This window comes from Haliaeetus leucocephalus, unplaced genomic scaffold (assembly GCF_000737465.1).
Source record: "Haliaeetus leucocephalus isolate CR32 unplaced genomic scaffold, Haliaeetus_leucocephalus-4.0 Scaffold657, whole genome shotgun sequence".
NCBI classification, from domain to species: domain Eukaryota; kingdom Metazoa; phylum Chordata; class Aves; order Accipitriformes; family Accipitridae; genus Haliaeetus; species Haliaeetus leucocephalus.
The window spans coordinates 119,336-134,451 of record NW_010973093.1 but is presented as its reverse complement, the minus strand read 5'-3'; the positions used below and the strand labels follow the sequence as shown (position 1 = coordinate 134,451).

At 46.0% G+C, this 15,116-nt stretch overlaps 1 protein-coding gene across 1 annotated transcript in view; it reads left to right on the top strand.

The window, feature by feature from the left end:
- The window catches only part of MYCBPAP (MYCBP associated protein), an 11,831-nt gene extending 297 nt beyond the window's left edge, over positions 1-11,534 (top strand). Inside the window, exons 2-19 of the mRNA XM_010579460.1 lie at positions 743-867; positions 1,357-1,516; positions 1,624-1,727; positions 2,227-2,401; positions 2,727-2,842; positions 3,567-3,717; positions 3,984-4,099; positions 4,804-4,904; positions 5,564-5,675; positions 6,026-6,215; positions 6,736-6,923; positions 7,498-7,644; positions 7,824-8,108; positions 8,963-9,084; positions 9,816-9,931; positions 10,433-10,566; positions 10,756-10,941; positions 11,430-11,534. Of these exons, the coding sequence (XP_010577762.1) occupies positions 743-867; positions 1,357-1,516; positions 1,624-1,727; positions 2,227-2,401; positions 2,727-2,842; positions 3,567-3,717; positions 3,984-4,099; positions 4,804-4,904; positions 5,564-5,675; positions 6,026-6,215; positions 6,736-6,923; positions 7,498-7,644; positions 7,824-8,108; positions 8,963-9,084; positions 9,816-9,931; positions 10,433-10,566; positions 10,756-10,941; positions 11,430-11,534 (2,633 nt within the window). The remainder of the gene's footprint in view (positions 1-742; positions 868-1,356; positions 1,517-1,623; positions 1,728-2,226; positions 2,402-2,726; positions 2,843-3,566; positions 3,718-3,983; positions 4,100-4,803; positions 4,905-5,563; positions 5,676-6,025; positions 6,216-6,735; positions 6,924-7,497; positions 7,645-7,823; positions 8,109-8,962; positions 9,085-9,815; positions 9,932-10,432; positions 10,567-10,755; positions 10,942-11,429) is intronic.
- Positions 11,535-15,116: the final 3,582 nt, after the last annotated feature.

The following is a 15,116-nucleotide window of genomic DNA, read 5'->3' as shown; positions in this document are numbered from 1 at the left end:
CAGGCGGCTGGCGCCCGGGCCCCGGGCCTGGCTTGTGCCCTCGGCACGGCCTGGGGGTCCCCGCCGCGCCCGAGGCGGGCGTTGAAGCCGCCGTGAACAGCCGCTTCCCCGCCCAGTGACCCTCCCTTTTCATTATTCTTGTGGTTTTTTTTTTTTTTTCTTTTTCCTACGCGTGTCAGGGAGTCAGTCCCAGCTGGAGGGACCCGCAGGTTAAGGATAAGGGGAGAAACAGATCCCCGGTGGGATCGCCTCAGCTGCGGCCCTGCCTGTGCCGGGGAGCACTGCCCTGTGCCCGGCTCTGCAGGGGTTTTACTATTTAAGAGCTGTTTTGCTATTTAGGAGCTTCTGAAAATCCAACGGCTTGCTGTCTGAGGTGTGCTTGGTGAGCGTAGCGCAGCTGTGCAGGGAGGCTGTGGGCTCGCGCTTGCAGCTGGAGCAGGAGACTTCCCAGGAGTTTTTTCTTTTACCTGCGGGAAGCACAGACTGTATTTCTCTCAGCCGTTGTCTCTCGTCGAGAATAAAGCGTGGGACAGTTGAATGCTAGTGACCTGCTTTGGTCCTTGTAGCTTTTCAGAGTTTGATTTTCCAGTTATAAGAGATGCTGAATTTAATTGTTCTGTGCCACTTTAAAAAAAGACCCACCCCAAAACATAGTTCAGCTGGAAATGAATAACCAGGCTGAAAGAGAAAGATGGGTTTTCCTTGGGAGACTGAAGAGGAGGTCTCTTCATCTGTTTTTCAGACAAGAAGGAAAAGACACATGAACTGTCCTCCTCGACAATTGCGGAAGAGTCTGAGCCTGTTTCATGTGTTCTGCAAGGAGATGACATCCAGGCGCTTGCAATTAAGGTGGAGGACCTGGAGAAAGTATGTATTTTTACTGACAGAAACAGCTGCTTTAACTGACACTCATTTTGTGTGTTTAACAGAGAGTGCTGTCCATATACTTAAACCAAAACCCACTCTTGGAGTTCAGTTCTCATTCCATTTTGTCTGTCCTGCTTTTTATGACTTGTCAGATCATCAGGTTCAGTTGCTAAAAGTAAAGGATTGTTGATCCTTACACAATCTTTTCAAATGGGAAGATAAGTCATCCACCTCTTCAGAATTACATTTCCAACTTTCTGGTCTAATAAGACATATAAGTTGTTTAGTTACTCTCACGGCATCCCTTCCAAAAATTGGGTCGAACTGTTGAGTGGAAGCATTTGACACCAAGTGACACAGCAGAAAACTATTGGGAAAGTGATATCAGCCTGTGCTGATATGATTTCTCTGTGTATCCTAGAAGGATCAGAAGGAATGAAGGTGAGTCAGTATGTACCTAACTGCATTGTGACTGTTTATTTTCTGAAGCTCCATGCTCCATACCTTCCTCATGATGCTGGGAGAATTCCAGTTAGGAAGAAATACCTTGTTCGAAAATATCGACCCAGAGAGACAAAGAAGGCAACACATCTCCTCGTAGCATGTCGTGCTTCCCCAAAAGCACACAGGGAACCACTGACTTTTTCTGGTAGAGTTAAACTTCATGTCTTATCTTTAGATTTTGGTTTTGCTAAGCCTAGCTTTAGCGACCTGGCTCTGGGATTGGGTTTTTTTGTGTGTGTGTGTTTGTTGTAGGACCAGGACTGTTTGGTGATGGCTGTGAAGAGATTCTCCCCCATCACATTTTGGGAAGTCTCCAGGAGTTCAAGATGGAAGCCTTAGCCAGAGGAAACACTCAGGTTGGTTTGTAAAGTTACAAAAATGCGGCACTTTTCTAGAGGTGGAGTGCAGTGCCTACAGTACCTTTCAGTGCTTTTCAGCACCTATCAGGAACAGGTCAGGCCTGAGGTGTGGTTTTCCCAGCCTCGTCATACTCTGCGGGGAGGGCTTGCCTTCAGAGAAACTGCACCAGCAGGTTTTGAAGTCCCGTGTGCAGGACGAGGTCGTGGAGGGAAGAATTATGCAGGCTTCCTCTTTCATATGTGCTTCTGCTGATGGCATCAGGCTTGCAAGGGAAGAGCTGGTGTTGCAGCAATGCCATTGCTCGAGTCTAATTACTCAGATAAATCCTTCCATTGTTTCTGAGTGTGTTCCTAGTGCTCTGTTTTTGTTCCCCTCAGAGTGATAAGGTGAAAGTACTGTCAATCTGAAGAATTCTTTTCTCCTCCCCTCTTCCGTTCTTGTTGCGGTGGCCGTGTGTGCATGGAGAGGTTAATTTAATGTTTCCTTTCTCTTCAGATAGCAGATTTTATTGAGGTTTCTCATCCAGATGTTACTGCAGCAGCTTTAAAAGAGGAACATGGAGGAGAGAAGAAGAAAAATGTTCATCAGACCCCACTGGCAGAGCACAAAGCTCTCCAGAACTGGCACCGTAATATGGCAATCAGGAAGAAGCAGGAGAAATATCTAGGAGGTGAGAAAAGCCAAGGCCTTGTTCTGTGAAACTCTGTGTGCAGATGGGGGAGTTCGATGGCACCACAACAAACTGTAATGGTCATAGCTGACTGGGGTTAATCCTATTGCTGTTGCAGTCTACTTCCATGTTCTCAGAGCTCCCCATGCTGCTAGTGCTAGTGGCCGTGGATGCTGTGGGGAAGTGAGCTGGTGGTTCTGGTTGAGGGAAGAACAGTGGATTTGGTGGGGGACAGTGTAGGGAAGTTACACATGAACAATAATAGTGGTAAAGGCTGTGCCCAGAGGAAGCGTAGCACCAATGATTTGGCCTTCCTTCTTTATAGAAATTCTTCAAAGGCCAGAGAATGAACTGCTCATGAGCATCTCAGAGGATTACAGGCAAATCCAGGAAGAACGTGACATCATTGACCGGAGTCTCCCTGCCCTGCTTCCTGGAAAGGTGAGAGACCCACTTCCTCTGCATCCTGATTGCTCTGTTCTTGTGAAAGAGCTAAGACGCTGGTGTTATGAGTAACATCTCTGAAGACCTATCATTAGATACTTATCAAAGCCACTATAAGTCCTTCAGCTGAGTGTGCAAGCAGGGTTTTCAGTAACTTCAAAAACAAAAACATGAACTGTGCTATCCGTACTAGTCAGAGGAAAGTGGTGGTGTCCTTTGGCTCCTTGCTAACAAACTGCTGTACATGGGCAAGTGCCACTTCTTGATTATCACCAAAGACTGTTGCACACTGGGAAGTGGCAGGGGTGCGTGCCACAATTGATGTTCCAGGGAGGGAAAGATCTGATAGCTTTAGGCTCAAATTTTAGTGATTGCCATGGAGAAAGGGGTATGGGTAAGTCAGGAGGATTATGGGAGTATCCTATGTTAAAATAATTTTTTTACACTTATAGCACTATCAAGGAATTTGCATTTATGTGAGGCATTATTTTAATATCATTCAACCTTCATGTTGCCCTAGCTAGAAGTAAGTCCTTTGTCTTTGACAGCAGCCTGGTAGAAATTTTGGCTTGTTCTGCAGAAAGTGGTAATTTATACGCTTCAAAATAGCCGTATAAGCAGAGTTAGACCCCGTTTTCTTTTTAGCTTCTAGTCCCTGTGAAAATAGCATGCAGCCGTATGCCTCTGAAAGTGTCAGTGGGAGTCTTGTTTTCCCCCATAGGGTTACCGAAGAGGAAGCGAGTTCTGGAGCCAGCCCGAGCGTATTGGAGATGAACTCACAGGCTTGACGATGACACTGACTCAGAGAGAACGTGGCTACCCAGAGCCAGTCACTCATGTGGGGAAGCCCCACACTGTCCGGATGGAAACGGGTAAGGAAGGGAATGTTGCAGAGAGCTGATTCCATAGAAATGGGGTACAAGTGTGGAGGGAGCAGCACAAAGAAACAGTGACTCCTGCGACTATGGAGGCTTCACATTATAGTTGTTCCTTGCGGTAGGTGCAGCACAAGCTGCTTCCCAGTCATCTGTTGGACCTCCTGTCTTTAAAACACCATGAGACCAAAGTCTACCAGAGAGTGAAATTAATAAGCATGTGGGTATGTAGACAATGAGCTCTTGTATGGGTATTTCCACAGGTGTGAAGCCTCCAAAGAGGATTCCTTTCCATCTAACCTGGGATAAAAGTCTTTTCCTGAAACATCGACGGCAGGAGCTAAAATCTGTCCTAGAGGAGCTAGATTTTTATAAGCCGGTAAGACTAGAGGAGTGAGGACATTCTTTGCATCTCTCGTCTTTTGTCAGATGCTGTAGAGTAACACAGAATTGCCAAGAACTGGATCTGAAAAAGCATTAGGAATCTAAAACTTAGCCCCACAGTACTTATCTTGGAAGTTTCCACATTTCCAAAGGGCCACACCCATGAAAGAGTTGTCTGGCCTCCCTAAGTGTTGCATGGAGTGGTCTAGGAGCCTCAGAATAGGAGCCCGAACCAGCAGCATGCAGCTGCCAAGAACTAGGCAATAAAAAAACCTGCCCAGTACTGGTGTAGGACTTTGATTTAGTGCCTCAGGGCAGAGGGAAGACACCTTTACCCACGTGGAAGACACGCATCTGAAATAATCTCCTGAAGGCAGGTAGCCCCTCCTCTTAAAAACGGAACAAACCTCACCTTTTTGTTTCTGAAACTTGGCTCTGGGGATGAGAAACGTGTGTGAAGGAGACTTTTCCCATCCATGCATCATTTGTAGTGGGGAGTGCAGTCATCTAGGATTCTTGGGAGACCCAGAATTGGTTCCTTCCCATGTCTCTTGAACATTCGTTGGCTACCTCTAAAAACCATCGTAGGAGCAAGATATCTCAACTTCACTTTACTTGTTGGTACATTTGTCTGGTATTTTAACTTCCTTTCTATATAGAAAGAGAAATCGTGAGTTGGTCATTTTTCTGTATGTCCAGGATCTGGATGGACTGGAGGTGATCGGTAAAGGGCAGCCTTTCACATCTGTCTCAACAGAGCCTTTTCCGCATTCCACCACTTCTGAAGAGTCTGAGACCCTGTAAGTTTTACTTCATGGCAGAAATAAAGAATTTTGGGTATGCACCACCAGTCCATAAGGGTATCCTTAGCTGTTCTTATCCGGAACAGAGAGGAGTCTCCACTGGGGCACAATAAAAGGCATATTCTAATATTATAATCACCAGGTTTAGGAATCGAGCAGTTCTTTTGTGCCTTGGGGCCTTGTGCCTAAGGAGCAAGAATGAGAGAAAAGTTTTTTTGGAGGCCCTTCCTCCAGTCTTCCCTCTGTATGGCTCCAGAGCTTACATTAGGCAGGGTGAGGATTCTGCCCTGAGTTACCTCCATCGGATTGTCTTTTTCCAGCCTTCCACTTCCATCATTAATTTGCCTTTTATCCCTGTCCTGTCCATCTGTAACAGGCACAACCCAAGGGCCTCTTGTCCTTATTCAGTCATGTACCCTCAGCCTTCCTTAGGCAGGTATCATTCTTTAATATTCTGGCTGTCCTGTCCTCCTTGATGGTGACCAGTAGCTAGCTGGAGTTTACCATATCTGCAGGGCTCTGTCCCTAAAGAGATGACTGTGTGGAAAAGCGTTAGTTGGGATTATTTCTTACAGGGTCTTGTAAATCACCCCTGATTCTCCTCTCTCTAAAAGTGAATTTCACTCCACAAAAATGCTGGCTCTTGTTTTCTTTAGCAGTGACACCTCAAGGGACTACCCTGATGTGGTTCCAGAAGCAGTACTGGGTCCATCTTTAGATTTCTGTGGCCAGCCTGCTCGTTGGATCAGCTGCATCACTTCTTGCAGGGTAATTGCGCCCTTTTTATCGTTTAGTCAAGCTAAGCCTGCTTGAGTTCCCAAGTCATAGCTGTACAATGAGTGTCACTCCCAGGCCAGAGAATGGGGGATTTATTCTGAGCATAATAGAGTATCCTTATGTTTGCTCTGGAGAGAGCTAGAAACAGAAGGGGTTGCTCTCTCTGTGGTGTAAAGCTCAGATTCCCAGGCTCTCTCTGTATAATGGCCACTTCACTGGACCTGCCTTACAAGTTCTTCTACCAAGGCTCAGTGCCTTATTTGTGGTATGACTTCAGGCAAGATAAAGCCTGCTAGGTAAAGTAGACATAGTTATCTATGTCTTTTTCCTCTTCCTTGTAGAATCAAATTGGCATTGCTGCCCGGCTCACCTTTGAGACTCTGGCTGGTGAAAAAGCTGAAAGCTCCCTGATGGTGAGCAATGATGGCACAACTGCCATCTGGTATAACTGGATGAGGCTTCCCCAGCAGATTCCCTCCAGAGAAACCAAGGGGAAGAGGATGCAGTGTTTTTACTTTGATACCAGACCAGGTATGAGAGCTGCTCATCTCCGAGACCTTTGTACATAGAGCAGAGATCACGTATTCAGGAGTTATCTGAGATGCGGAGTCTGACTAATGGCAGAGCCAGCCTGTTGGGTGATTCTCCTTAGGAAGCCACCCTAGGCATCAGAGCTGACTCACACCAAAAGAGGTGTGCGAGGCAGATCCCTTTCATGGAACTTAAAGGAGGTTGCTCCTACTCTGAATGTAAATGGGTGGAATATTGAGAAGTGAATCATTTTCTGATGGCAAACTGGGCATAATCTGCCAGAGAGAGTACTGAGCTGGCTGTAATAAAAGGAGTGTGCAGTGGAAATAACACCAGTTCAGCAACATGGTGTCTGGGAGTAAATCTGGAAGGAGAAAAATAGCTGGATGAAGTGTGATAACCAGCTAAGCTATGGGGAAAGAGCCTCATGCAGAGATAAGGACACTTGGGGTGGATTGGAAAAGGGTCAAGTTAACCAGGTGGTTTCTTGCGGACCGATGCATCTTCTCTCTTATTTCAGGTGTAATTTTGCCTGGGGAAACTAGGAAGTTTTTCTTTCTTTTCAAGTCAGAGAGAGCAGGCATTTTCAGCGAGTCCTGGGAATTTGGGACACATCCTTTGTTATTAGGAGGAGCTCTGCTGCAGGTGACCCTTTGGGGAATTGCTGTGTATGAGGATAAATTGGCTGACCTCAGAGAGAAACTGGAGGTAACCAAGCATGTAACTGAGTAACTCTGAGCTTTGAACTTAGTATGCAAATAAAGGGTAAGGGTGGGAGTGGATGACATGGTATTTTTATTGCTATGCAATCAGGGCTGAGAGTGAGATGATTATTTATTTACGGAACATCTGTACATACTTGAGCAGGTTTGCTAAATAAAATGGAAGAACTCTGCAGTCTATTGTAATGTTGTTAATAAAGACATGATTGTGTCTCCTAAACCATTCGCACTGGTCCTTTAAAGAATGAATATTCTGTTGGTAATGAATTTCATTAGTTACTCAGTGGGGATGGGATTATGTGTCGTACACTATGCTATCAGTTAAGGTATAAACTGAAAATTACACGATGCTTTGAAAAGTATACTTTGGGGGAGGATTTGTAGGGTTTATTTGAAAAGCCGTTGTAAGTATTGCCCTGCTTAGCAGGGATTGCAGTTATTCTTGTCCTTGTAACCCTGTATAATGTATACGTGTGGTTGCTAGTGTGGGTGTGAATTTGTTTGAGTGTCTTTATATTGAACGGGCACTCACACATGTCGTTCTTGTTGTGGTGCCTCAGAGTGACCTGGCTGCTCGAGAAGGTGCTACTATAGTAGAAGAGAGTCTGAAGGAACTTCTTGTCCGAATTCGGACCCCAGAGCGCACCCCATCTCCTGTGGGTGCCTATGCCACAGAGGAAGAGTTGTTCCACCAGAAGAATCCCGAGGTGACGTTTGCTATTTGATTGGCTACACAACTGAAATAGCAGGGAGGGAAGACCCATGGGGCTGGTGCATCCCTGGGTTTCTGGAGGCTGGCATAGTCTGCCACAGTGGCTTTAACAATTAAGTTTGTAGAGGAAAGGCATAGCTCATTTCACTATTTACCTTTTCCCCATTATCACAGTTGCATTATCAGCATCGAGTGGTAAAGCAGCTGCATGAACTATGGAGACAGCACATGACTGTTCCTTCAGCCCTTGAGGAGAAAGTGCCCTCGGGCCAGAAGAGCACTGCGGAGGACATGCAGTTCCAGGAGGGTACCTCAGAGGCTCTCCCTGCTCAGAGCAGCACCACAGAGGTCCCATGCTGGAAGAACACACTCCAGGAGGCTCTGAGTCAAATGATGAATGTGGAGGAGGAAGAACCAGGCCCCTCAGGATGGAACCTCTCCTTAGAAGACTTTAAGCAGGTGGTCACCCCTGTTCCCTCTAGTGCTATGACAAGCTGATGGTGTTTTCATTTTCCTTAAATGAAGGAAAATAAATAGGCTGGCCTACCCCAGTGTGAGCCCACCCAAAGGTCTGCTCCCAATGTGCTGTGAGTTAGAGAAGATTTATGATGTGTTTTGCAGAAAAGCACTTCAGCTCTGCTGACCACACCCTCAGTGCTCTTGTAAAGAGATTCTCAAGAGAGACTTTGAGGGCTGTTGTGTAAAGAAGAAAAGAGAACCATGCAATGTAATAGATATTTTAAGCTCTTCCCCCATTAGCTTTCTGTCATCCTAGGACTGAATACGGGGGGCAAGCTAATCCTACAGCCTCCTGTGGCTTCCCCAAGGGCTCCTCTCCTTGAAGAGTCCTTCCTATTCATCAGAGTCCTAAGGGGGCACTCATGACAGGCTGTGGATAAAGTACAGACCTCCCTAGATTAAAGCAAGAGTGGTTTGGATTCTGTCAGCACAGTTTTTCTGTAGTGCTCTCTTGGAAACCTCTCTGCTGCTTTTATAACTAATCTTTACTTCGAGGCCCTCTAACTCGCTAGAATCCCTGTTCTCCAGCACACCTGTGATGTTGCAAAGGGACTTACTGTGAATCTAACTGGGGGTTCAGGATTGCTCCCCCGATCTTGGGTCGCATGCGCACCTTGGCTAAATCCCAGCCATATTGGGGGCTACACCTGGGTGTGTAAGTGCCCAGCACAACCTGGTTTCAGACTGGTGTCCAGGAAGAGAGCCGTGGTGTGCTCCATTGAGCTCCGGGTCCAGATGACTGGGAATGAAGACTGAGGCGCGCTCCATGAACCCTGTGTTTTCTCTCACATCAGGCTATAAAGTCAATCCCCGAGGCGGAGCAGCGAGAAGAAGCACTGACCCAGCTCAATAAGGCAGCACTGGAGCTTTGCGTTGGACAGAGGCCAACTCAGTCAGACCTTTTGTATCAAACCTGGTGCGTTAATGTTTGCAAGATAAAGCTTGTAAATGCATCGTGTGATCAGCAGCCTTAGCAAGCTCTGTTGCAAGCATTGTGATTCAGAGTGCAGATATTTATACGAGGTCTAGAAGTCGTCTTTACACTCTGGTTTTTTTATAGCTTAATTGTACCAGCTGACCCATATGCCTTTTTGTTTTTTTTCTGGAGATAAGTTTAGAATATTAAATTAATGTAATTTTGGGGAGTATACAAGATTATTTCTGGCAAGATTATTTTAGTCTGTATTTATGAAACCTTTGGGTAATTTTCTGTACACTTTTACTCAGATAACTGTATCCTCCCTCATACAGTCTCTCTGTTTTTTGCTCAGGCTTTCAGACTGTAAACATATCAACAGCTTCTAGTTGCTTCTAAATTAGAAGGATGCGGGTTCCTCTTGGTAAACACAGAGAGCAGGTTGATGCTGATTTACCAACATGTTGAAGAGCAGATCTGGTTTCACAGTAATATTTATGGGTCCATATGAGCTCATTGGTTTGCAAACCATTGAGACCTCAGAGGGTTCTAACATGAGGAAAGTAATTTAGCATCCCTCTGCACAGATTTTTAGATGGTGGGTGTTATGATATTGGTTTAGTTGGACAGAGCAGCTCTCAGCTGTGAGGTGCCATCACTCCTGGGCGCAGGGTAAAACAAAATAGCAATTGCTGTACTTGTCTCTCTTCTGATTGTGACACTTTTCTCAGTCTCCAACTGTGGCGTGAAACAATCGATGGTCTGGTGAGTCACTCTCTGAAGCTGAGATCCCTGCTTGGCTTGCCTGAGAAGGACACCTACGTAGATGTTGTTCCAGAGGAAACAGGTAAGTGGTGGTTTTTGCACAGCAACTGGTTTCTGTGGACTGTTGGAAATCCAGAAAACGTGCTGAATTTCAACTGAAATGGCAATTTCAGCAGTTCCCCCTCAAAGCTTTTATAAGAAAATGCGTCAGAAAAAATGGCAGATTGCGTGATACTAATTGTGATCTGTGGTTTGGTGTAATTAAAAAAACACCACACAAATAAGCCTTTTAATTTAGCTAGATGTAGCCATGGTTTTCACACAGACTAACCCAAACAACCCTATCTCACTCACTATTAGCTATCTTACAGGCTTGTTCTGATACACGTCTGAGACTTGTTCATTCCTTATTTAAACAAAGTACTCTTCAAGGTATTGTTTTTCAGTGCAGTACAGCTCAGATTAATAAAAAGAGGAAAATACATTTCAAGAGTAATATACTTCCGCTGCATGAGTGTAGTGGGCTTGCCTTTCTAGATGTGAAAATGTTGCTTTTGGGTAATTGAAATTCTTTCTTTTGTAGTGGAAGTAAAGCAACCTATAAAAGGAGGAAAGGAAGACAGAACAACTACTAGGAAAGAAGAGAGAAGGTCATTTGGTGGTAAGGATAAAGAAGGCAAAAAAAGAACAACAAAGACAGCAGGCAAAGAGAAGGAGGTATGTGTTGGGATGCCTGTTGAAACCTAAGTGCTGGGGACAGTGTGATCCATTCTGAGGTTGTGTATCCTGAGTTTGAGCTGATTTCCAACCCAGTGAAAGACATGCTGCTTCTGGGAGGTGCATCTTGCAACAATCTGAAAGATGTTTTGTCCTATGTAACTTTTTTTTTTGTCTGTCCCTGAATAGGAATGTCCAAGCAGCAGAAAGTTAAAAGTAAAAGATGAGAAAAAGCTGAAATCTGCCACTTCATCGCAGGAGGTGAAAGAGGGAGCACAGAGCGTGGAAGCTGTAACTACAGATAGAGTTGAGCCTCTTCAGGAGCAGGTGGACCCTATTTTGTTTGCAACATACCAGGAAAAGCTTTATATTGAAGTGAGTCTGACCAAAGCTTATATCTTTGTTTTTGTTCTTTGCTTGTAAGCTTACATTGAAGATTAGGTGGAGAGGTAAGCATTTTGTTAAACTCAGAAAACTGACAAACATATGTCTGTAATTCTGTAGCAAGGTAAGTGTGAAATACAAGGTAAGATGTCCTTTATTCCAGCCTGGAATCTGTTCACATAAATCCAGCCGTCACATAGCCACATGCGGGATTTCTATCTGGGATGTCTTTAGCATGCTTGTGGACTCTTGAGGGATCAGCAGAATTAATTGTATTTCAGATGATGTTAAACACATTTCATAGCCAGAAAAGTTATTACTAGAGCTAAGTGCTGATAGCAGGCAGCCACTTTTACATGATTGTGTGCATGCCCATACGTTAATGTGTGTGAGAAACCATCTCTCTGTCTGTCAGTCTGGTCATCAAGATTTCTTCATGTGTTTTCACTGCAACTATCTTCTGTTAATTTCTGCTGCAGGTTTATGGACTGCTGGATTCAATGGTGAGCAAAATGGTTTCTTTATTTGAGGAACTAAAGAAAAAAGGTGCTCTAAAGTGGGAGAGTGAAGGCCTTTATAACTAGAAATAGACTTTTAAAAATAAATAAATAACCATATTTACACAGATCAGGTGGCGATTCTTCTTTCTGGCATGATGCAGTGATTGCAAATACTGGCCTGCCTTTTTTGTGACATCTTGTGATGTGAGAATATTGCTAGATCATCTGTTACTTCCACAGATGATCGCTTGCCAAGAAGAGACAAGGCAAGAAATATCACAGCCTCAGAAACCGTTAAGACTGGCAAATACTGGCATTTCTGCTAAGGAAGAAGAATTTAAAAGCGCCAGTCAACATGAGATATGTCTTATTCTTTGCTTCTTGATCTTGCTTGGCTAGCAGGTGAGTGAGCAGAGAGCGTCCCTTGTACTCATGAGTCCAACTACCAGGATAGTAACTTAGAAAAATTCATCCCATTTTTGATCATATTTTTGACTCTTGTCCAGTCTGCTCTCAGGACTTGCTGACAGCACTATCCCAAAGGGTGTGCTACCCTGCCTGGTTTTATACCCATTGGTTTACTTCTTGTGCTGATCTTGCCATCTCTTTCCATCCAGCTCAAGGTACCCATGCCCCATTCTGAGCCAGCTCTTACTTGCTTCCTTCCAGGACTAATCACTCTTGAATTCAAGTGAGTGAAATTCATGCCATAAATATTGTGAGCATGGTAAGGCCTTGTGTTAGAGCCATCCGTGCTGCCTCTTGCAGCCTGCATGCACGTCTGGGCTTATCACTGCTTTCTCTCTGGGTTTCCTTGTGCATTGCAGCTGGAATGGAGCTTTCTGTGGAGGCATTCCAGGTCTGAGTGTTGCACATTCTGCAGCTGGGCTTGGGTCAGAGCAGGTTTCCAAGGCAGAGCGAGCTCAGTGCAGGGTCTCTCTTGACCTGGCATCAAGAGAGACATGGCGTATGTCAGTAAAGTGCCATCTTCCTGCAAAAGCAGCTGGACGGCATTCCCCAGAAAGGCTTTGGCCCTGTAAAGAAATTACATCAGTGTAGATTATTAATTGAGGTTTGTGATACCTTTGGGATTCTACGGCAGCAGATGCATATCCGTGCTGAGCATTGCTGTTAGAAATTCTGTACATCGCTGCACAGTTGCACCAGGCGTGTGTGCCTCGGGCACGTGCTCTTTTACATTGGCAGCCACGCTGACACGCATCTTGGAGCTGCACGTAGTGTAAAATAACTGTTCCTTCTGCAGAATTGTTTTCTTTTACTTTCTCATTTTAACTCATGTGCTGTCTCTGGGGTGAGGATGTATTCTTCCCCTTGGCTCCTGGCAGTACCATGGCAAAGTGCAGCTTATTTTTTTTGCTGGCCAGGTGAGGCCCCTCATGTTTTGAGATGCTTTCTCTTAGTGGGGTGTGGGGAAGCACTTTGGCTTCTGTGAAAGCTAGCAGCCTTTTCTGGCTTAGCGGGCATGAACCCACAAAGGGAATGTCTCTGCTCAGCATTCCTGTAGTGAGAATTTCAGCAACATTTTGAGAATTAGAAGGAAAAAGGCCTGAAGTTGGGGTGTGTCTCACAGGCTCTGACAATAGCTCCTGCCTCCCTGGAGATGATTATCAGCTTGTGAATATGCCCAACTCAAACAGCTCAAGCCATCTGTTTCTAGACAAGAGGGAGTCTGCACGTTATAGAGGCAACGTGATTGTCTCAAAAGCAGGAAATACTTTTATTGGGTAGCTTTACCTTGAAAGATGGCAAAGCCCATTCACAAGATCTGTGCCTCCAGTCCAGCCTATAGAAAGCAGGCTCCATGTATACCTCTGCTCACAGGAAAACTTGTTAATATGAAAACAGGTAGATAGGAGTTTCACATCAGTCACGTACCATGGAAGAATGTCCTAGGCTGGTCTCCCCTTCCAAGGGAGGAGCCTCGTGGCCCAGGGCGGGGGGGTGGCATAAGAACTTCTGCGAAGAACAAACCTGAATGCTGCAAATAGTCGTAATTTTTTGTCATAAACATTGCTAGTGCCTCTTACAGCCTTGGACAAGAATGTCCTCGAGGGACAAGGTACAAGCAGCACACAGGAAGAGATGTGCTGGGCCAACAAGCACAATACTCTGCTGTCTGGCTGCTGCAGCTTTTTCCGAGCCAGCTGCTTTTTTTTTTTTTCTTTTGCATTGATTTGTGGAAGTTACATGACTGGAACTGCAGTGGAATTAGAGCTGGCTTCCACAGAACACCTTTAGAAACATGTACCTCTCATTTACAGGCCTGGTGTGAGATGTGGGTTCTGTCACTAGAGCAGAGACCCTCAGGGCTGGTCAGCGCTGCACTCTGAAGGATGTGTGGATGCTCTAGTCCCTATAATGCCAAGTCCTAACAGCCGGGCAAGGAGAGTATTCCTTCTCCTCTCCCAAACCTGGGCGTTATTTGTATTAGTGTTAATAATTTGTGTTGTGAGAGGTGAGCGACCTTCCTGGTCTTCGGAGTTGCATACCAAACCCATCACGTGAGTCGGGGTCTGAAGACACCGTAACTATTAGGGAGGCCGGGAAGGGGAATTCCAGGAAAATGCTGCAAGCAGAAGGTGACAGTGCGTTTCCAGAGGCTTCTCAATGGCTGAGGGGGTCTGGGTGAGCAGGGCCCCCCAGGGCTGAGGGAAATTGGCTTTAGAGCCTTGCTGGGTCCTATTTGCTATGGCAGGGTTGTGGGCCACCTAGCAAAGCGAACCCCAAGTTGGTGCAGCCCCACTATGGCTCGTAGGGTGTTGTCCCTGTGGAGAGGTTCACTTTGCTTATTAAAAAATCAGTGCCTGAAGAGGGGCAAGCTGGCTGCCTCCGCCGTCTGATGCAGGTGAACTGGGAGCATTGGGAACAGAGGGAGAGGAAGGCCTGGATCTTGGGCAACCATGAAGAATGCCTCCCGCCACCCGAACTGGGGTGTTCTCCAGGTTGACCTGGAGGACGGTTGGGATGCTGGAGGTGTTCTTCTCACAGGCTGCAGCTGGATGCACGTTCAGCTTGCAGGGCTAGAGCCTGTTGGGAAAGTCGGGCTGATGAGATCTGCAAAGCCCCTGAAGGCACGTGGCCTCCCCGCTGCCTTCTCCCTGCAACCCAAGGCAGGAGCTTCAGACCTTCAGTGCCGGGACCTGGGGCAAGATGAATCTCAGCTCTGCGCGTTGTGCGGTGGGAGCATCAGAAGGAAGGCACGATCCCCCTCCAGAATGTCTCAGCACACAGGAGATGCTTTCCAGTATGGAAAATGTCAGTGATATTAAAAAGATTATATATATCCATAATACTTGAAGGCCTGTCAGTGATTAAAATGGAAGGCAGAGGCCGGGAGAGAGGGGGTGGCATTGAAATGATCGAGAGACATGACTTATTTTGTCATGTCATCTGATGCCTCCCTCTCTCCCCCCCGGCCAGGCTCTGGGAGCTCTTCAGAGCAGGGGAAGAATGCGCTCCAAATTTAGATCCCGGCCAAAAAAAAAAAAAAGGTAAAAAAAAAAATAAACAAACCCAAATTGCAACCGTGGCCTTGGGTACCAGAGAGGGAACTGCATTACGGGAGAGGAGGGTGGGTGGGGAGGGTCGGCATCCCTCCGAGCCACTTCCGAGCCCGGGGATGTTGATTTCTGTCTAAAAATAATG